This window comes from Nicotiana sylvestris, chromosome 10, assembly GCF_000393655.2.
Source record: "Nicotiana sylvestris chromosome 10, ASM39365v2, whole genome shotgun sequence".
Taxonomy (NCBI): Eukaryota; Viridiplantae; Streptophyta; class Magnoliopsida; order Solanales; family Solanaceae; genus Nicotiana; species Nicotiana sylvestris.
The window spans coordinates 3,496,720-3,519,345 of record NC_091066.1 but is presented as its reverse complement, the minus strand read 5'-3'; the positions used below and the strand labels follow the sequence as shown (position 1 = coordinate 3,519,345).

The 22,626-nt window shown below is 34.6% G+C and overlaps 1 protein-coding gene across 2 annotated transcripts; it reads right to left on the bottom strand.

Moving 5' to 3' along the window:
- Window positions 1-498: 498 nt before the first annotated feature.
- LOC104225799 (receptor-like protein Cf-9 homolog) lies at window positions 499-3,866 on the bottom strand. Of its 2 annotated transcripts, XR_011402984.1 has the most exons (3): window positions 1,181-3,866; window positions 896-1,035; window positions 499-663 (listed from the first exon to the last, which is right to left on the bottom strand). XR_011402984.1 is itself a non-coding variant. In XM_070160332.1 (2 exons), exon 1 carries the CDS (start codon window positions 3,755-3,757, stop codon window positions 929-931), a length of 2,829 nt encoding a protein of 942 aa, XP_070016433.1. In that variant the 5' UTR covers window positions 3,758-3,863; the 3' UTR covers window positions 499-663; window positions 896-928. The 2 variants fall into 2 exon arrangements, 1 of the variants encoding a protein (XP_070016433.1); XM_070160332.1 differs by having other exon boundaries at window positions 896-3,863.
- Between the last annotated feature and the right edge of the window lie 18,760 nt (window positions 3,867-22,626).

Sequence of the window (22,626 nt, the reverse complement as noted above, 5' to 3'; positions counted from 1 at the left end):
GTCCTGAACCAAGCTCACGTACCGCTTTAATGGGTGAACAGCCCAACCCTTAGAACATACTACAAACCTAGATGGACAAGAGCCGAAATCGAGGTGCCAAACCTTCCCGGTTTTGTTGATTTCTAACCTTGAGAATGTATTCGGTTAGGAATATTTGGTGATTCAAGAAGTGACTGTTCCGCCCCTCCACCCTATCTATACAAATAGAATAGCCCATTTATAGAGAATGGTAAAGGGGCTTCTATGATCATCGACTATAGAAATAGAAATGAAGCGTTAATCCACACTTTTATTGTTAGTTTGTTCCAAAAAGAATGATACTTTATTATATTTATATTGTAGTAAATCATCACAATGACTTCGAGGTGAATGAGTCTTTGTCTCTCTTTATATTATACTTTGGGTAGTATGATTTCCTTTTGTATATGACGATAAGAGTGCTTTATTCTTTGATGTGTTCAATCTAAGGCAAATCTGGACATAACGAGACATTCCAAGTTGAAAATATGAATCTTGAAGAAACCTATATATAGCTGATTAAGTTCAGATAGATCAATACAAACATTGCCAAGTTAGGAAAAGAAAAGAAAAAACAAATGTAAACACATATGACAGACATAACCATAACCATTACGCCAACATCTTCGATCTAATCCTTGACATCTGAAAATTTGAAAATCAAATTAGTGAGTCAAACTATATTATACTTTGTACAGCCAACTTATTCTATTTCAATTTCTTCTACTAATTGAATAAAAAAAATTAAAATAATTATTAGAAAGAAAAATATGCAATATAGAGAAATCGGTTAATTACTGATATTAGAAAATTATGAAAACTAAGATGTTGATAGATGCAATAAACAAACGATCAATGTAGACTTTAACTTCAATACCTTAACTTTTAACTCCTCTAGAAGCAAATAATTTCATCTTCTGTTGTGCCTTTGACGGGCTCGCTGCTTCTTGCGCCTTCTCATGGTAATTTTGTGTTCTAGTTCTTCGACAATCCAAGAAAGCCAATTGGGAGTTCGAGCTGAAAGCATGAAATATGCAATGGATAATCCAATAATTAGTCCACTTCCATATCCCATAAGAGCAGCTTTCCAGAAATCATTGAGAAATTCATAATTGCTTTCTTGATCAACTAGCGCACATGCATTATTATTTGTCTCTGATACCTTATCATTGCCACAACCTTTTGAAATCGGAAATCCACGTAATCCATCATTGCCTTCATACGAATTCTTCTGAAATGTTGCAAACTGAGGTCCTTGAGGGATGCACCCTTCGAGATGATTATAGGAAAGATTTAAGACTTCGAGAGATGTGATCTGGGAAGCAAGTTGTTCTGGTATCTTTCCAACTAGCTGGTTAACTGAAAGGTCCAATGATTCAACCAAAGATAAATCTCCTAGTGAGGGTGGTATGCGACCTTGCAACCAATTATGAGATAAATTCAAAACACGAAGTGCAATAAGATCTCCCATAATACTTGGAATATATCCTTCAAATTTGTTACTTGAAAGATCAATAGCGGTGTAAACTGTCAAAATTCTAACAAGTTCAAGCTCCAATCCCTTGGTTGCAACTGTTATGGAATCTTTGTAATATCCGTCTCCAAGATATCTTGGTGCTTCTATTGTTTGATCAATTGTCCTCATGGCTTTCAAATGTTGAAACAGACTCGTCGGTAAGTTATTCGTGAAGGCATTGTAAGAAAGATCTAAGATTCGAAGCTTAGGAAACATATTCTCAATTCTTGATGTTTTGATGGGTCCATGCAATTTATTTGATCTCAAGCTTAAAACTTGTAGCTTCGGCAGAGTTCCCAACCACAACGGAGATGTGTCGTTGAGGTGATTATCTCCTAAATCAAGAACTTGCAACTCTTTGCAATTAGCCAAAGATCGAGGGATTTCTCCCTCTAGTTCATTGCCACGCAAGTTGAAGCTTCTGATTATACTTCTAGTGTTAAAAGTTGTTGGAAGTGTCCCAGAAAGATTGTTGTGATGCATATCTAAAACTTCAAGATAATCACTCATATTGCCAAAACATTGCGGAATTTCTCCCTTCAGGTTGTTTCTACCCAAATCTAGAATTTGTAGTGATGTTAAATTGCAAATAGACAAAGGAATCTCTCCACTAAGACTATTTTGTGACATCATCAAAGTATAAAGGCCACTGATATTACTTAAGCATTGCAGAATTTTTCCCTTAATATTGTTTCTCTTCAAATACAAATTTTTCAATAATGTCAAATTGCAAATAGATGAAGGAATTTCCTCAGTGAGATTGTTTCCATTGAGAAATAGAATTTGCAAGTTTCTCAAATTCCCCAATGAATCAGGAATTGAACCATTAAGAAAGTTAATACCCAAATCTAGTACATCAAGAGACGATAGGTAACCTATTTCTTTAGGAATGGAGCCAGAAAGGTGATTCTCAAACAGAGATAATAAGGTCAAGTTATTCAAATTCCCTAATGAAGAAGGAATAGAACCATTAAGAAAGTTAGAACTCAAAACTAGCTTATTAAGAGACCTTAAGTAACCTATTTCTGAAGGGATGGAGCCAGAAAGGCGATTCTTATAAAAATACAACATAGACAAGTTGATCAAATTCCCCATTGATGTAGGAATTGAACCATTTAGAGTGTTATTACTCAAATCTAGCATAGTAAGAGACCTTAGGTTACCTATTTCTTCAGGTATGGGGCCAGAAAGGCAATTCTCATAAAGAAACAAAACAGACAAGTTGTTCAAATTCCCCAATGATCTAGGAATTGAACCATTTAGAGTGTTACTATTCAACTCAAGCATAGTAAGAGTCCTTAGGTTACTTATTTCTTCAGGAATGGGGCCAGAAAGGCGATTCTCAAAAAGAAACAAACCAGACAAGCTATTCAAATTCCCCAATGAACCAGGAATAGAACCATCTAGATTATTATTACTCAAACCCAGCTCAGTAAGAGACCTTAGGTTACCTATTTCTTCAGGAATGGGGCCGGAAAGATGATTGGTATAAAGATACAAGATAGACAATTTGGTCAAATTCCCCAATGAAGCAGGAATAGGACCACTAAAAAAGTTAGTAGACAAAGATAGCACAGTAAGAGACCTTAGATATCCTATTTCTTTAGGAATGGAACCAGAAAAGTGATTCTCACGAAGAGACAAATAGGTCAAGTTGCCCAAATTCCCCAAAGATCTAGGAATAGAACCACTAAGAGAGTTATTACCCAGAGCTAGATTATTAAGAGACATTAGACAACCTATTTCTCCTGGAATGGAACCATTTAAATAGTTATCAATGATGCGCAGGGTCTCAAGCTTGGCTAATGAGCCGATTTGTGGTGGGATTGGTCCTGAAATCTGATTGGACGACAAGTCAAGATAGACAAGATTACTGAGTTTAACAATTTCAAGTGGGATGGTACCAAAGAGCTGGTTCATGCTAAGATCAACATATTCAAGAAAAGGGAGAGATGAAAATGGAAAATCATAGAGTGTACCAATAATACTAGCATTTGTTATATTCAATCTGTTTACCTTGCCATTAAAGCATACAACTCCATACCAATCCTTGCATGCATTACGACTTAGTTTCCATGAAGCCAAAAGGGAATTGTTCTGGTTTTGGAAAGTTGATTTCCATTTTAGGAGGGCAGTTGCTTCCTCAGTGGAAGCAAAAGTAACTGTGAAGAGGTAGAAAAGAGCGAAAATATTAAGTAAAGAAAATAATTTGGGAACCATCATTTTGAGTTGGATTATTTTTGTTTTTGATGGATGAAATTAGTTGGTGCAGGGTATAGTTTTATATTATAGTAAATCATGAGTACAAGACTTGCGTGTAAAATGGGGCGTAGAATCAGAAAGATTTCCAAGTCAATGAGTCTTTGTCTCATTACAGACCAAGGAATTATTAAAATGTGTTTGGTCAAAGCTTATATAAAGTTGTGAGAATTTATCTCACTTTTAATTTGGTCTGTTTACTTTATTTTATAGTGAAGTAAACCAAAATAACCAAAACGGGAAACCGTAGTCATTACATAATACTCCCTCGGGTCCATAATAATGATTTTTTTCATGATTTTTTAGTCTTTTTAAGTTATTAGGTTCAAAATTAATAATTTGTACATATTTAATAAATTTCTTTAGACAAATATATTATTTGAACAAAAGCTACTGGGTTCGACCAAACCCGTTATTCAAATGCTAGCTTCGCCCCTGTCAGTGATGATATTGAAACACAAATTATTCTTAGACTACAGAGACTTATGGGTGCCAAGAAATGAGTGTGGTAAGTACTAGGAGTGTACAAAGAAAATCGATAACTCGCACCAGACCGATAATTCGAGTTAAATCGGGAAAAAAAAACCGATTGTATAGTTTGGTATTAGAAAAACAAATCCGACCATAATTGGTTTGATTTGGTTATAACTAAAAAAAAGTCGAACCGAAGCCAAACAACCTGGTAGTACATTTATACAATTTTTAAAAATATTTTATACATATAAATATTTATTGTAATATAATTTATAAATATTTCTTAAACTTTTTCACAGTTTTATCTCTTAACATATTATTTCAAATTTGGACTGAACATTCTTGAATGGTAAATAAATTTTATAGCCCATAATTGTAGAAACTCAAACAAAGTTCAAATCAATACTAATGCTAACAAAAGAAATTCAATTCAACACTAGGAATGACAATAGTGTTGAATATCTATTTTTAGTTTAGTATTAATTTATAATGAATACGCATAACTTAGTTTATCTTTTTTGGTTAAGTGCTTAGTTATGTAACAAATAGTACTTATTAGCTATATTTTAGCATAACCTATATAGTATTTTTTATATTATGTTAATTTTTATTATGGCTTATTAAATAGCAATATTTATTCTAAGCAATTTCATTATATTTTTTATGGAATATTTTAGTTATTAATGCTATGACTTATCTCATATTATTGTGTTATTTTTAAAAAAATACATTATATAGTTGTATTTTACTAGGACTAAAGAAATATTTTGGAGCATAAGTTACATATATTGTGCTATAGAGACTTTACTGGAAATGAAGTGAAGTGAAGCTGATAAAGAGAGCCTGAGAGACCCGCACTAGAAAGATTGATCTCCGAAATGGTTCCACCGGCGTTGCAGACAATAGATGTCCAATTGCAGAAGTTTCCGAGATTGGAAATGGACCATGAATTCAAGAAAGAAGTAGTAGAAGATAAGTTAATCTTCCATTTGACAAGAGCTTCAGCTTCAGTTCTCGCTGATGATGTGATTCTTAATGGAAGTGAAAAAACAAGTATAAAAAAAAGGAAGGTACTTTGAAAAGTTGTCACGTTTAATACTCTCTCCGTTCCAGTTTATGTGAACCTATTTTCTTTTTGGTCCGTTCCAAAAAGAATGACATCTTTCTAAATTTAGAAACAATTTAGTGTGAACTTACAATTCTATCCTTAATGAGAAGCTTTTATAACCACACAAATACTCTGAGCCCCTTTTTAACTTGTTTAGGACCACAAAAATCAAACAGATTCACATAAATTGGAACGGAGGGAGTACTTGGTATCAAGAACAATACATCATTTTTGAGCTATTACATGAAAGAGGGATAATAAATTTAGTGGAAAATAAATCATATTGAAGATGAATATAAAGAACAGAAAAAAGAAGCCAAACATAGTGGAAAGGTGCAAGGCATGGTAGTCCAACAACAAAATTAAAAGTTTTATGTGGAATTGGAAATCAACACCATTCATTGTAATGGAAATAGTGCATATGAGATTATCAAGAATGACACATTCAATTGGCAGTATTCTTGATAGTTGGTAAAAGGATTCAAACTTTTACTTTTGTTGGATAGAGAATTCTACACCACTCAGGGCAATTTTTCATTTTTTTCATCTCCACTCAACCCAATAACGACACACATAAAAGGAGCACTCATTCTTCATTTTTCATATGACAGAAAACAACGTCATGTACACACATTGAGCACTCTAATAAATGCAAAAAAGACCCTTTTTTGTGTTGCTCCACCAAAGAAAGAAAAAGTACTAATAAAGTAAAGTTTTTACTCTGCGCTCAGTTTTAATTTATGAATGATGCTTAGCTGATCTTCTCGGATGATCAGCCGTACTGGGACTGAGACACAGCCCGGACTCCCACGGGGGCAACAGTGGGGAATCTTGGACAATGGGCGAAAGCCCGATTCAGCAATATCGCGTAAGTGAAGAAGGGCAATGCTCTTTAGAAAGAAGATTTTTTGTCTCATGGTAGCCTGCTTCAGTCCCCTTAGGAAACTTTTGTTATTGGGTTAGCCATACACTTCACATATTTCTAGCGATTCACATGGCATCATAAAATGGTAATGCTCTAACGCCCACACCGGATATGGACCGAACTGTCTTACGATGTTCTGAACCGAGCTCACGTACCGCTTTAATGGGCGAACAGTCCAACCCTTGGAACATACTACAACCCTAGATGGCGAAGAGCCAAAATCGAGGTGCCAAACCTTCCCCATTTTGTTGATTTCTAACCTTTCGAATGGATTCGGTTAGGAATATTCGGTGATTCAAGAAGTGACTTTTCCGCTCCTCCACCCTATCTATGCAAATAGAATAGCCCATTTATACATAATAGTAAAGGGGCTTCTATGATCATCGACTATAGAAATAGAAATGAAGCGTTAATCCACACAATTATTGTTAGTTTGTTCCACAAAGATTGATACTTTATTATATTTATATCACAACGACTTCGAGGTGAATGAGTCTTTGTCTCTCTTTATACTTTTGGTAGTATGATTTCCTTTTGTATAGAAAGATAAGATAAGAGTGCTTTATTCTTTGTCTCCACCTTGTCAACAGCGCAATATTGAGGTGCAGCCTTTTGGCGTTGTCTGTGTTCAAATTACACAACTTTGATGTGTTCAATCTAAGGCAAATCAGGACATAACGAGACATTCCAAGTTGAAAATATGAATCTTGAAAAAACCTAGGAAAAATGCATAATTATCCTCTGACCTATACGCGAATTCCCAACTACATATTTTTTTTTGCGGAAAACCTATTACCCTTAAATTTATTTTAAATGGAATTATTTGCACTCTTAACGCTGACGTGACATTGTGTGTATTTAGGTTTTGTTAAAGAATCTTGCCAAGTTATATCTGATGCAATATTTGTCCAGTAGTACTTTGTCGTAATTATCTAGTTTGGTATTAAACTCTTCAGAGATCCTGTTACCGAAACTATCCCAAGAATGAACACCGAACTATAATTTTCTTTAGCTTTCTCCCACTAAGACGAAGTACCACTAATATTACCTTCGTTACCTCACGACATTGAAATATTAGTGACTTCTTACTATAGTGTTCAATGTTCAAACATCACTCCCACTCGATAAAGGCATATTATGTCTATTAACGTTCTCCCACTACTTAAATGCAATGGAACGTCAATTCTGACGTGTGGGTTTTGATGTTCTTGAACATCTAGTTATTTCTTTGCCTAGTTCCTGTAAAAATAGTTTGCTTCTAGGAACATGTTTTATTAAACAGTCCTTATCTAGAAAAATGCATTTGTTTTAACAATTGCCTTATTTTCTTTAGGACAATAAAATAAAGCTTCATTCGTTTTCTTGGATATTCGATAAACATGCACCTATCCATCCTTAGTTCCAACTTACATATCTGCTTTCCCTTTCAGCACATATGCGGGATAATCCTATATCTGAACATGCCACAGACCAAGCTTACATTCAGTCCACAGTTCTATAGATGTCCCAGGTACTAGCTTAGAAGGAACTAAATTCAGAATGTAATTTGAAGTTTCCAGGAAATATTCCAAAAATAAATAAGGCAAATCTGAATAACACGTCATTAGTCTATCCATATCCAAAAGAGACTTATTTCTTCTTTCTACTACACGACTATATTATGGAGTTTATGGTGTAGTCAATTGAGATGTAATCCCTATTCTGATATGTAACTAAAAAACTCTTTAGAGAGATGCTCGCCACTACAATCAAATTGTAGTAACTTAATATATTTCTTTGGTGCTTCTCTATTTCAAATCTTAAAACCTTGAATTACTTAATTCATTAAGACTTACAGTGCATCAAATAAATATATTAATATTTTGAGTAATCATTTATGAACGTCATAAAATACTTAAAATCTATCTCTTACGAGTATGTTCATTTAACCATACAAATCAGAAAGGATTCATTCTAGCTTATCACTAGTTTTATTTCCTTTTAAAGGGAAACATCTTTTAGTCAAATTTCCTTCCAAACAGGATCCACAAGTTGGTAGTGCCTCTACTTTCAATGAACCTTAAGGTCCATACTTGACCAACTTGAAATCCTATCCAGATTAATATGACTTAGATAAAAGTGCACAGATAAGTTTTACTCAATTTTGAAGAACATATTCTCTTATGAGGTAGACTAATATTGTTCTGTTCAGGAGAGACATCAATATATAATAACAAGGTCACTCATTCATGTACCACAAGAGATAAAGTGTTTATTAAGCTTAATAACTCAAGAGTTATTCGAAAAATAAAACAAATATCCATCTCTTATTTTGCCCAGAAACCGGAATTAAATTCCTTCTAACAAAAGTACATATATTGCATCCTTAAAATTAATGCCTTATCACTAAAAGAAAATTTTAACAAGTAATACGACAAATTGCATAAAATCATTGTGGAGTTGAGATAAAAATATTAAATAGATCATAATAAGTCAAAACACTGAATAGTAAAATTCAGACTGCATTCAATATTTATATACATACATGCATCTGGAATAATAAATTTCGATGGGAAAAGAATTATTCATGCAAAGTATATTATATAATGCAAGAATTATACAATCCAAAAATAAATAGAACCAACTCAGATGGAGAGCATACTATTATTTTCAGTCAATTGTATATAACTTTTTAATACAAAAATTTTAAAACACACTACACATATATGTCATGCATCTTGAATAGCAATTTCGATGGGAAAGAACTACTCATGCAACATACATATGCAATGCCAGATTATTCACTCCAATAATTAAAACAGACCCAACTCAGATGGAGAGTATACTGTTAATTTAAGTCAAGTGAACATCATTTTTAATAGCTCTAGTTTCATTGATCCAACATGTATACTCAGATGGAGAGTAAGTACACGATATCAATTACTAGTATTTCACCTAGTGAGCTTACAATAAATTTATCCGATATGGAGGAAGACCTAAAGTCAACGCATCAATTTATTACTCACTTGAAATTAATAGTATAATTCTATCACCATTTAATCATGATTGTATTTTAGTTACAAAATTGATTCAACCCTTAAACTCAGATAGAGAGATAATACAGGTTATCAATAACTAGTAACTATATCCAGTGAGTTCATAATAAATTTATCCGATATGGAGGAAGACCTAATGTCAACACGTAAATTTACTATCTCACTATAAATAAAAAAATGGAAATCATAGGGGTTAATTCCTATCACCACTTTATCACAACCACGAACATTTCTCTGAGGATTAAGTTTAATAATTTTAAAAAAAATACTCAATACCCCATTTAAACAGTCTTAAAATACTAAAATTATTATTTTACACTGCATAGCAGTGATTATTGTTCAATGGACTGTTTCTGATAAATCTACCAAACTTCATATCAATCGGAGATCGTTAAAATCAGAATCTCCAAAAATTGCGACCAAATTTGGAAAATTATCATTTTAAGCATTTTTTTAAGAATTTAAAATATGACCTACATTTTTATCATATACCAATTCATGTCAAATCAACATGTGTTATCATGTTCCAGATTGGACATAAATAAAATGATAGAAAGAATGACTTTTCGTATGTAAATCGCATTTTAATCTGTCAAACCTCCAAAAAACTCATATAAACGATCCCGAATAGTCAAAATACGATGTGATTCACTGCTTAGCAGTGTGTTCTTCTTTAATGATCGTTTCCGATGATCCTATCGAATTTCAGGTCATTCGGAGATCGTGGAATTCATGATCGCCAAAACTAGACCAAATTCGAATAAATTATTTTTTTTGGCATAGTTAGGATTAAATCCATGTGATTTGCATTCTTCATATATATCATATCAAGTTAAATCACATGCTTCAGGTTTAACACAAATATAGCCGATATATAAAGAATAATTTTTCATATTTATAACAAATTCAATTTAATAAACTGCTTGAAAACCCATCTAAACGACCTCAAAATGCCAAAAACCAATATGATTCCTGCATAGCAGTGAGTATTTCTCACTAGATCGTTTGTGATGAACCCACTAAGTTTCAGGTCAATCGGAGTCCGTCAAATTCATGACCACCAGCTTGTAACCAAACTCAGAGAATAACCGTTTTAAGTAGTTTCATGAATTAAAATAAATATGATATTGATTTCCATTCTCCTTATAATTACACTATGAGCTCAAGGCATATATTATGTTCTTCCTATTTCTAGGATATATAATATCTCCTTTTGCAATAAATTATCCTTTTATTAAATACATAAGAACCTGAGATATTATATTTTCTCCCGTTCAGTGAAAACCCCAATATCTCTTCTCATGGGTGGAGTTAGTTTCACTAGTACCCAAAGATAAATACTCTTTTTCTAGTTATGAACCTCCACCATTAATGTAGATTTCTCAAGGATAATTTTCACATGGTATATTAAACATATTTCAATGACTCAAATAAATAGACCATTTTGTGGATCCTACTTATTAATCATAATGCTCAATCCATGAATAGATATAATTTCACATGTACAAATTTACTAAGAATTTTTCATGAGTTCAAATAAACAAACCACTTCAGTGGTAACTATTTATTACTCATAAAATTCTCAATTTACAAGTGAATATATATTTAGCTCATAAAATTATTTTATGGTAGACCATAGCTTAAAAGTCATACCAACATTATAAAACTCATACAACATACCGTCATATTTCACTTAATTAGAACCTCCAATCAGAGAACAAAATTCTTTATCGAAATCCAAACTAGTAATCACGTATGCACAAACATGCCAAACGCTCCAATCATTAGTCATCCAGGATATCAAATAGAGAATTTTACTTTCTTACAAAATAATTATATCATTACACAATATGAATTATACCTTGTAAGACCTAGTCAATAAAATCTTACACCTCTATTATTGAATTTAATACAACAACACGTTTATTTGCTAATAGTCAATGTGTAAACCTATTATATGACTAGTATTTAATCATGGGGACCATGGGGAGTCATCCCCAACACCATTGAATTAAAAAAGAATTAAAATTATTAAGAAATAATTTCCAGAAAATAGAAAAACGTCCAAAATACAGTCCAAACGACCTCAAAACGCCGAAAAATACCATGATACACTGCTAAAGCAGTGAGTTTTTCTCACCACGGAGTTTCCGATGGACCCACCAAATTTCAGCTCAATCGGAGTCCATCAAGTTCGCTGACCTCCGAAAATTCCGGTTATTCGGTCAAAAAGACGTTTTTCGTTTTTCTAGGGTTTACCCCAAAATATTCAGATAATCTCAATCAAATATCAATAAGAAAACATATATCTCATGATTATAAGAATAATCCATAAATTATGAACAGTTAATTCACAAAACAGCAGTGCAGTTTTTTAGAAAATCACATATATATGTAATTCAAAAAATGCACATAAACACCATATTCTTGTTTCATGAAAAACTTAGTAATCTAATTAGATGTGAGTGAGCTCTGATACCAATTGATGGATTATTATATGCAGCGGAAGCAATCCCAGTATCAAAATCACATGTAATTTAGACAACTATCATAAACGGGATTTCACGGGTTACCTCTTGAAGCGTGAACATATCTCTTCTACCACGTGAGCTTTCAGTTCCATAACTTCTCAATGGAATCTCCATCACCAGCACAATCGTAATCCTCGAACGTTCCACAGTCTTCTAACTTTGGCCGTGGAAGTTGAGGTAAGTGTTTGGTCTAACTTTGGCTTGAGGGAATAGGAGTAGAGTCTTATTTGCTAATTTCTAATTGTCTAGTGCGGTGTATAGGCATGGTGATGAGTATCTATATACTGGCGTCTAGCATGACCGTGGGTCTTTATATTGTGTTTGCTCGAATTTGTTGTGATTCTTCCATGCTTAATTGATTCTTTGGAGCGATGACTCACATGATAAAGTGAATTATAAAGTGGAAAGTGAAATAAAAAGAAATAGATATTGGTTATTCCCTTGTCGGGGCGTTTCTATTGGTTTGTTGATTTTATCCCTTGCCGGGACATTGAGTTCATTGATATTGATCCCTTGTCGGGACTTAGTTGTGTTGTTGTATTCCCTTGCCTGGATTTCTCGCATTAATTGTTACTCCCCTTGCCCCTTATTTGCGGTTAATGTCTGGGTGAGTATTAGAAATATTTATATAAGGATCGGGTTGCGCGCCGCAACAATATTGAATGATATGGATCGGGTTGCACGCTGTATCACCACTATATATAATTGGATCGGGTTGCACGCCGCATCACCACTATATATAATTGGATCGGGTTGCACACCGCATCACCACTAAATATAATTGGAACGGGTTGCACACCGCAACAGTACTGTTATGTGATTGGATCAGGTTGCGCGCCGCAACAAACTATAGATTAAGTGTGCTTGTTCCGGATATAGGTTTCTATTGGTTGTTCTGTCTTTGAATTTAGACTTCATGTTATGACTGATGTTTCCACACAGCATGTCCCCCTCCTTTTATAAACTGCTTATTTCTTGTTTATTTTCTGCAATATATATATATATATATATATATATATATATATATATATATATATATATATATATATATATTATAACTGCACAGGTTTATCTGGTAACTAGTCTAGCCTCGTCACTACTTCGCTGAGGTTAGGCTAGGCACTTACCAGCACATGGGGTCGGTTGTGCTGATGCTACACTCTGTGCATCTTTTTTCATAGATCACGATACTGGAGTAGCTTTTGGACAGCAGTAAGAGATTCGGGAGCTGACCTTCAGTCCAGAGACATTCGAGGTAGCCTTGCTAACGTCCGCAGGCCCGGAGTCCCTTTCTATTTTTATTCAGTTTGTTATCACTTGTACCGAAATAGACAGTTATATGTTTCTTTCAAACCTTGTATTTAGTATTCTCTAGCCGTTCGTGAGTATTGTGACACCGGTTCTTGGGTAGAGTTGTATTTGAATTTTCGTTTTGATTTTAGTAAATTACATTTAAGTATTCCATTTTATTATTATATGTTTCGCTGTTTTAATACTGTCGATGTTTGCTAAAAGAAGTAATAAGTAATTGGCTTGCATAGCTCCTATCAGTAGGCGCCATCACGACTCCCGAGGATGGAAAATCCGGATCGTGAAAAGTTGGTATCAGTGCACTAGGTTACATAGGTCTCACAACTCATGGACAAACTTGGTAGAGTCTGAGGGATCGGTACGGAGACGTCTGTATTTATCCCTCAGATGCTACAGAGTTAGGAAAAATTTCACTTTTGTTCTTTCCTGTGGTACGATTCTATTTCTCAAATTGTCTTCTACTGTGTTACCCAAATAATACCCGAAAATAGCAATTTCGTGTGGGCGAAATTTCTAGGAAAACTTGGCTGAAAATTTCAGCCATCATCTACTCATCCCTCTAGGTGGAAAACCTTATGTATTTATAGCACAAGTTTTAAGGGTTAAGACCCTTTTCCAAAACCTGTTGGGTTTTCTTTTCCACTAGAAAAATGATTCCTTTATTTCTTATTATTTAGGCACAGTAGGGACCACAGAATTTAATTAACAAGGCTTCAATTATGGAATTAATTTCTAATTTTCGAAATTAATATCTACCATAATTAATTACGAATTATTCCACTAAAAATCCGTAATTGCACTCCTTATCCAATTTCGAAATTCATCCATTAAATCTTATTTAACTCCCCATATTAAGATTCAGATACTAATCAAGTAAATTAAATTACTGACGATTTAATTTATTGATTATTTCCTTTAGACTTTCGCTTAACTTATTTCATGTGTCGGATACAAAATCCACCGGTCGGGTTTACACATGCAAACTTATAAGCTTTCATAAAGGTATATCATCAATCTCTAAACCGAGACATGGATTCCATCAACTAACTATTACTTCGCCAATGTATATTATTATTATCCAATTTACCAGGCATATTGACCCACGAAAGAATCTCGCCTTTTAATAAATCAAAACAATAATAATATACACAGCTAATAATAATTATATCAAGATTAAGAGTATAAGTACATTTAATGGCTAGAGAGTTTATTTTATTAAGTCAGTATAAAATACTTATCTCTACCTGGTCCGTTCAATACATACAAAATGTACTAGCACAAGAAGTTGGAATTAAACCATTCCCATAATCAAGATTAATTATATTTAATCTTGTGCTACAATCATTCCTGATGGTTTGTCCAATTCCATCATTAGATTGTGAACTCAAACTTTATACTTATAAGAACCGATGATTTAATCTTCCGTGTATAAGCTAAACTCTATACACTAAATCATCTACTATATAAGCAAAGGACACAGACTATTATATGATCTATTTAAAACTTTATTAAAACTGAATAAACAATTATTTCATAATAAATACTATATCTAAACCAAACTCATGGTTAATAGTATATATCCCAACAGCTTCCTCAGTGGAAGCAAAAGTAACTGTGAAGAGGTAGAAAAGAGCGAAAATATTAAGTAAAGAAAATAATTTGGGAACCATCATTTTGAGTTGGATTATTTTTGTTTTTGATGGATGAAATTAGTTGGTGCAGGGTATAGTTTTATATTATAGTAAATCATGAGTACAAGACTTGCGTGTAAAATGGGGCGTAGAATCAGAAAGATTTCCAAGTCAATGAGTCTTTGTCTCATTACAGACCAAGGAATTATTAAAATGCGTTTGGTCAAAGCTTATATAAAGTTGTGAGAATTTATCTCACTTTTAATTTGGTCTGTTTACTTTATTTTATATTGAAGTAATTACATAATACTCCCTCGGGTCCATAATAATGATTTTTTTCATGATTTTTAGACAAATATATTATTTGAACAAAAGCTACTGGGTTCGACCAAACCCGTTATTCAAATGCTAGCTTCGCCCCTGTCAGTGATGATATTGAAACACAAATTATTCTTAGACTACAGAGACTTATGGGTGCCAAGAAATGAGTGTGGTAAGTACTAGGAGTGTACAAAGAAAATCGATAACTCGCACCAGACCGATAATTCGAGTTAAATCGGGAAAAAAAAAACCGATTGTATAGTTTGGTATTAGAAAAACAAATCCGACCATAATTGGTTTGATTTGGTTATAACTAAAAAAAAGTCGAACCGAAGCCAAACAACCTGGTAGTACATTTATACAATTTTTAAAAATATTTTATACATATAAATATTTATTGTAATATAATTTATAAATATTTCTTAAACTTTTTCACAGTTTTATCTCTTAACATATTATTTCAAATTTGGACTGAACATTCTTGAATGGTAAATAAATTTTATAGCCCATAATTGTAGAAACTCAAACAAAGTTCAAATCAATACTAATGCTAACAAAAGAAATTCAATTCAACACTAGGAATGACAATAGTGTTGAATATCTATTTTTAGTTTAGTATTAATTTATAATGAATACGCATAACTTAGTTTATATTTTTTTGTTAAGTGCTTAGTTATGTAACAAATAGTACTTATTAGCTATATTTTAGCATAACCTATATAGTATTTTTTATATTATGTTAATTTTTATTATGGCTTATTAAATAGCAATATTTATTCTAAGCAATTTCATTATATTTTTTATGGAATATTTTAGTTATTAATGCTATGACTTATCTCATATTATTGTGTTATTTTCTTGAAAAATACATTATATAGTTGTATCTTACTAGGACTAAAGAAATATTTTGGAGCACAAGTTACATATATTGTGCTATAGAGACTTTACTGGAAAAAAGCCGAAAATCCAAAAAAAAAACGAGAAAAAAGAAGACTGAAAAACCCAACTTTGTTGGTTTGGTTTACAGATTTAAAAACCCGATACCATTGGTTTGGTTTAGTAATTGAAAAATCCGAACCAATGCGCCCTATGTGTACCCCTAGATTTAACAATCAATTAAATGGACAAATCGTAAATGAAGTAGGTAAAAACTACAAGAAACTAGGGTATAAATTACATTTTAGATAAAAAAAAATATTAGGTGATTTTTTTTTTTTTTTTTGTTCTACTTAAAGAATGATGCGAGAGTTACTTGATATATGGATTAATAAGAGGTAGTAGGTAGCTGATGAAATAATTGAGGTTCACGTAAGTTCCTAAAGTCCCGAACACCACCACTATATTTCTTCTATGATTACAAACACAAGATGATAACAAAACAAGAACAAATTATTTAAGTCTAAAACCATAACATAGTATTCCTATTCTTGCGTATTTATGATAATGATAGTATTATTTTATTAAAAAAAATACAAAATACTATGTCAACAACGAATACAATACTATAGTAAAGACTTCTATTTTAATGAGACCATTCAAGAGGCAATCACATTAAGCTTGAATAATGTCCACTAGCATCATCATACAAATCAGTATCAATCCAACAATGGGTTTGCGAGTTTTCTACCCCGCTATAGAGTGGAGGTGCAACGACCCCGGTCGGTCGTTTTTAGAATTTACGCCATGATTCTCTGTTAATTGTTTCCCCTAAGTTCATTTCTGTTATTTTGGTTTGCCGGGACGTTCGGTTTTATGATTCGGAGTGTTTTGGGACACTTAGTCCCTAAATGAGAGCTTAAGAATTGAAAAATGGTCCGTAATCGGAACAGTGTCAAGACGGACTCAGAATAAAAATTCGATGGTTCCGTTAGCTCCGTTAGGTGATTACGGGGTTGGGAGCGTGTCCGGAATATATTTTGGAGGTCTGTAGCTCATTTGGGCTAGAAATGCCGAAAGTTGGAATTTTGAAGTTTCCGGTCCGATAGTGAGTTTTCGATCTGAGAGTCGGAATGGAATTCCGGAAGTTGTTGTAGCACCGTCATGTCATTTGGGACGTGTGTGCAAAATTTCAGGTCATTCGGACGTGTTTTGGTTAGGTTTTTGATCGAAAGCGTATTGTTGATGAAATTGAAGTTCTTAGGCTTGAATAATTGATTAAATCGGGTTTCCGGTGTTGTTTTAGATGTTTTAAGTATTGGTACGAGTTTGAATGAGGCAGTAGGTGGTATTGGTTCTTTTGGTTGAGGTCCCGGGGGCCTCGGGATGATTTTGGGTGGTTGGCGGAAGAATTTGGAGTTGAATGAATTGTTGAAGGCTTCTGTCTTCTGTCATAACCGCACCTGCGGTTTGGGTTCCGCAGGTGTGGAGCCGCATAAGAGGCTGGGCCATCGCATAAGCGAGTAGGGGCATCTCCCTCAGGAACCACAGAAGCAGTAGGATTGTCCGTAGAAGCGAGTTCGCTTCTGCGAGATGGGAACCGCAAAAGCGGAATGTTGGATTTTTAAAGGACTCTGCAGAAGCGGCTTGGTTTCCGCATAAGCGGGATCGCAGAAGCGGTCCCTTGGCTGCAGAAGCGGAAACTACTGTTCAGAAAAGGGAATTTCGAGGTTTAGTTTTCAAAAGTTAGAGAAAATCAAATTGAGCTCGAGGAAAGGCGATTTTGAGAGGGTTTTGAAGAAGAGATTATTAGGTAACATTTCTTTGATCCCTTCTAGCTATATTTCATCATTATGTAGTTGAATCCATCATTAAAATTTGAATTAAGAATAAAAAATTGGATAAATGGGGTAAAACTTCATTGGCTAAACTATTGAGTTTTGAGGGGGCATTCGACCTCCGATTTGGGAGATTTTTATATGGTTAGACTCGTGAGAATACCAAGGTTCTGAAAATGTAAAAATTATTCGATTATGAGACGTTGGCCTGAGGGGCGTTTTGGTTATTTTACCTATTTTCGCGCCTTAGCTTTAAATTTAATGGTGGAACCAGTTGCTTGCAATGTTATTTACGTTATGTAATTGAATTGAATAGATTTGGGCCATTCGTAGTCGGATACTCGTGGAAAAAGCGTGGTTCCTAGTTGACTTTGTACCGATTCGAGGTAAGTGGCTTGTCTAACCTTGTGTGGGCAACCTTTCCCCTTAGGATATGTTATTTGATGTTTGAATGCCTTGTACGTGAGGTGACGAGCGCGTACTTGAGCTAATTGTTGAAAATTCGCTTTTACTTGAAATATTAAAATTGTGTTTTCTTGCTTACTTGATTATTCTAAATGCATGTTTAACCTGTATTAGTTAGAAAAGCATGCTTAGTTGAATTTAACTGCCTATTTGCTCAAGTTGCCTAAATTGTACTATGTGAAGCATGTTAGTCTAGTACTACCCGTTTGCTCGTGTTTTGTACTTGAATTCTGAATATCCTTTAGTTGTGGTTGCGCATTTACATTGGGATTACGGATGTGGGATTCTTGTAGCTCCCCCTTGTTTGTTTACTTTGGGACTACGGGTTAGATTCTCGGTAGATCCCTCTGTACATTGATAGTTGGACTACGGAACGGTATCCCGGGAGATCCTTCGGATATATATATGTGATGGACTACGGGACGGTATTCCCGGGAGATCCACAAGACAGTTGAGAAAGGACTACAGGATGGTATCGTGGGAGATCCTCATTTGGTAACTTAGTATTGAGTTGTACTTCTCTGTATTTACCTTGTTCATTGTTTTTCTGTTGTTGTTTTGTAAATTCTATCTTATTTCACTGTTGTCATATTAATTCCATCTGTTTTCATACTGTTCATACTTATTATATTGTTTGACCTCAGTAGGGCCCTGACCTTCCTCGTCACTACCCGACCGAGGTTAGGCTTGGCACTTACTGAGTACCGCCATGGTGTACTCACGCCTCTTCTGCGCATGTTTTTTATGTGCAGATCCAGATACCTCCACTCAAGCACATTATCAGTGATCCAGGAGAGCTTCGGAGACTTGAGGTATATCTGTCGCGTTCGCAGACCGAAGAGTCTCCTTCTTATTCCATCCAATAGTTGTTTAGCTTTTCCTGTCTTTCTTTGATGTTGACGCTTCTGGAGTTAGAGCCTTTTTATATTCATTTCTATAGCCAGTGTTGCCGTGAGTTTTCAGGTTTTGGGATTGTTGTTTCAGAATTGTGATGTTGAATTGTATATGCCAAGCGGCATTTATATACATTTTCCTTAAGTTATTCAGTTTTTGATTAATTATTTCCGTAAATGTTGTTATTTCCGCACTGTCAGGCTTACCAAGTCATTGTGACTAGGTGCCGTCATGACATGTTCACGGACGGTGAACTAGGGCCGTGACAGAAGGAGCATTCAAATTGGCCCGGACACTATCAGACAACTACAAAAACAACTAACATGAATAGGTGAAAGAATAACCAACTCATCACAAATATATTAAAGAAAAACAGTTCTTTGACAGGGAGTACTATTATTCTTCAAATTATAACGATTAAGTCATATGACAAAGAGCCTATTTGAATTGGCTTATTTTAAGAGTTTTTAAACCAGAAATAGTTTTTAAGTTATTTTGTAATGTTTAGATAAAGAAAAAAAGTACTTTTAATAATTTGTTTTAAGCTAAAATCCCCCCCCCCCCCCCCCACACACACACACACACACAAAAAAAAAAAATCAACAGCCAAAAACTAAAACTGCTGACTACTTATATTTGAAAGTCACTTAAAATAGGAAATTGACAAGATTCAAAGGAATTTCCTATGGAAATCTACACCTGAAAAAAAAATTACATCTCCTGAGTTGGGACATTATTACCAAGGATAAGCAAATATGGGAGGTTAGAAATTAGGAAAGCTAGAAGTAAGAATCTATCCTTGCTCACTAGCCTAGCCTGGAGGCTTATTAATACTAACTCTTTTTGGACTCTAATTTTGACTACTAAATATGTCACGGTTAGGAATAAAAATAACTACTCTTTCATTTGGAAAAGTCTTTTAAAAGGATGGTACTACTGTAATAAGGGAACTAGGTGGGATTTAAGCAATAAAAATCTCAATATTTGGGATACAAGCTGGATCCCTAAGCTCATCACAGTACTTATAAACCTAATTCTCATCACAATATATGGAGTCTAAGCTCAAATGAGCTTTTTTCCATCTCTTCATGCTACAAGCATATTGAGCAACACAATCCTTGTGATAAGGATTACACATGGTTGTGGAAGCTGCAATGCCCTAATAAAATAAAAATATTCATTTGAAAATGCTACCATAATAGAATCCCCACAAAATCCTATCTAGCACATATAGGGATAAACATAAACCCTAAATGTCCTACTTGCAAAACACATGGTGAAACAATACACCATATCTTCTGGGACTGCTCAACTATTGCACACATTTGGTCAGACTTAGGTATTAAGCTTAATTCCATAACTAAAGACCACTGGATTGACCAAATAAGAAATACAACAAACTCGTTTAACCATGCTCACCTTAAATGGGGGGATATTTACCCTTTTGCTATCTGGCTTATTTGGAAAAAAAGGGAATAATAATAATCATAATAATTTAAATAACAGACTAAACTTGAACATTGTCATTAAAAATGTTGTTGAATACACCCTTCTCACAAAGAAAGGTATCAATTGCACTGTGTAGAAACAACTACAAATTCAGTGGCATAAACCTCCTAAAGGTTGGTATAAATTTAATATTGATGGTGCTTTCAGTGAAGTTGTTCGCCAAGGTGGTATAGGTGGAATAGCTAGAAGCAACACAGGAAGCTGGATTCTAGGATTCCATATGAAAACTCAAACACTATCTACTACACAAATGGAGCTCCAAGCCTTGAGAGAGTGTTTACAACTCACAATGCAGCATAACCTATTGCCGGTGGAGATTGAGACGGATGCATCCGAAATTATCAACATATTAGCTAATGATCACCCTACTTTCACAAAATTAATCTATGAATGCGGGCGGTTGATGAAACAAACAAGGAGGAAGGGCAAGGTGGTCCCCAAATGTGACGACCCAAAGGGTCATCACCTGTTTTCTCTCTTTTTCCGCGCTTTCGAAGCCTTGAAAATCTCATTTTTACTTGCCTCAATTTGCGTGTGAAGTCCAGGCGCGTAGCCGGAAAGCTTATATGTTAAATTCTGTGAAAATTACTAAAATGTAGTATTAAAATGATTAAAGTTGACTTTGGTCAATATTTTGGGTAAACGGACCCGGACCCGTGATTCGACGGTCCCGGAGGGTCCGTAAGAAAATATGGGACTCGATCGTATGCCCTAAATTGAAATACGAGGTCCCGAGACCGAGAAATAAATTTTTAAAAGAAATTAGTTTTCTGAAATTAATATGGAATTTTGACATGAAAATGGATTAGAAAGTATTGGTATCGGGCTCGTATTTTGGTTCCGATGCCCGGTATAGGTCTTATATGTGATTTAAGACATTTTCTGTGAAATTTGATTGAAATCGGACATCATTTGACGTGTTTCGGACCTAAATATCTAAAAATGGAAGTTGATGAAGTTTGATGAAAAAGTGTTAATTTTGAGGGTTAATCCATTGATTGTGATGTTATTTTTGCGATTTGATCACACGGTTAAGTTTGTAGGATGTTGTTGAGTTAGTGTGTGTGTGTTTTGTTAGGAGCCCCGAGGGCTCGGGAGTGTTTTCGGAGGTGTTCGGGGTAGTTTGAACTTAGTGAAAAGTTGCAGAAAAATCTGGTATTTTTGCACAGGGACCTTCTTCATTGCGTTCGCGGTCCTTCCATTGCGTTCGCAGAGCTCCAATGTTTTTCTACTTCGCGTTCGCGTTCGCGGACTTAAGCTCGCTTTCGCGTACCCTTAGTCTTCCCCTTCTTCGCGTTCGCGGAACAGCCCCCGCATTTGTGTAGCTTCAGCCCCTCCTCCATCGTGATTGTGTCTCCTCTTACGCGTTCGCGTAGGCCAAACCAGGACACCAGCCCTTTTTCCTTCTACGCGTTCGCGACTTACCGTCTGCATTCGCGATGCCCTTTCTGATTACCCTTCGTGAACGCGATCCCTTTCACGCGAACGCGAAGGGCAATTTCGCCCAGTGATTTTTAAGTTTTAAAACAGAACCAGTGACGAGAAATATTCACCAAAACACACGAGTTCATCTTCTCCACAGCCCATAGGCGATTTCTAGAGCTCCCCTTCACCAAAGCTTCTTGGGTAAGTATTGTTTAACTTGTTTCTTTCAATTCCCTTCATCATTTATCAAATTCCTAACTCAAATCATGTAATCTAGGGTTGAAATTGGTGGAAATGGGTAGAGTTAGGGCTTTTCGATTTTCTTTGATTTAGACTTTGTTTTGGGGTTGAATTTGAAAATAAATTATATATTCGGGCTCGTGGGGGAATGGGTGATATGAAATTGGTTCGAACCTCGTGTATTGACCAAGCGGGCTCGGGGTCGATTTTTTGGAATTGTTGGAAGAAATGTTGGGAATCTATATTTAGG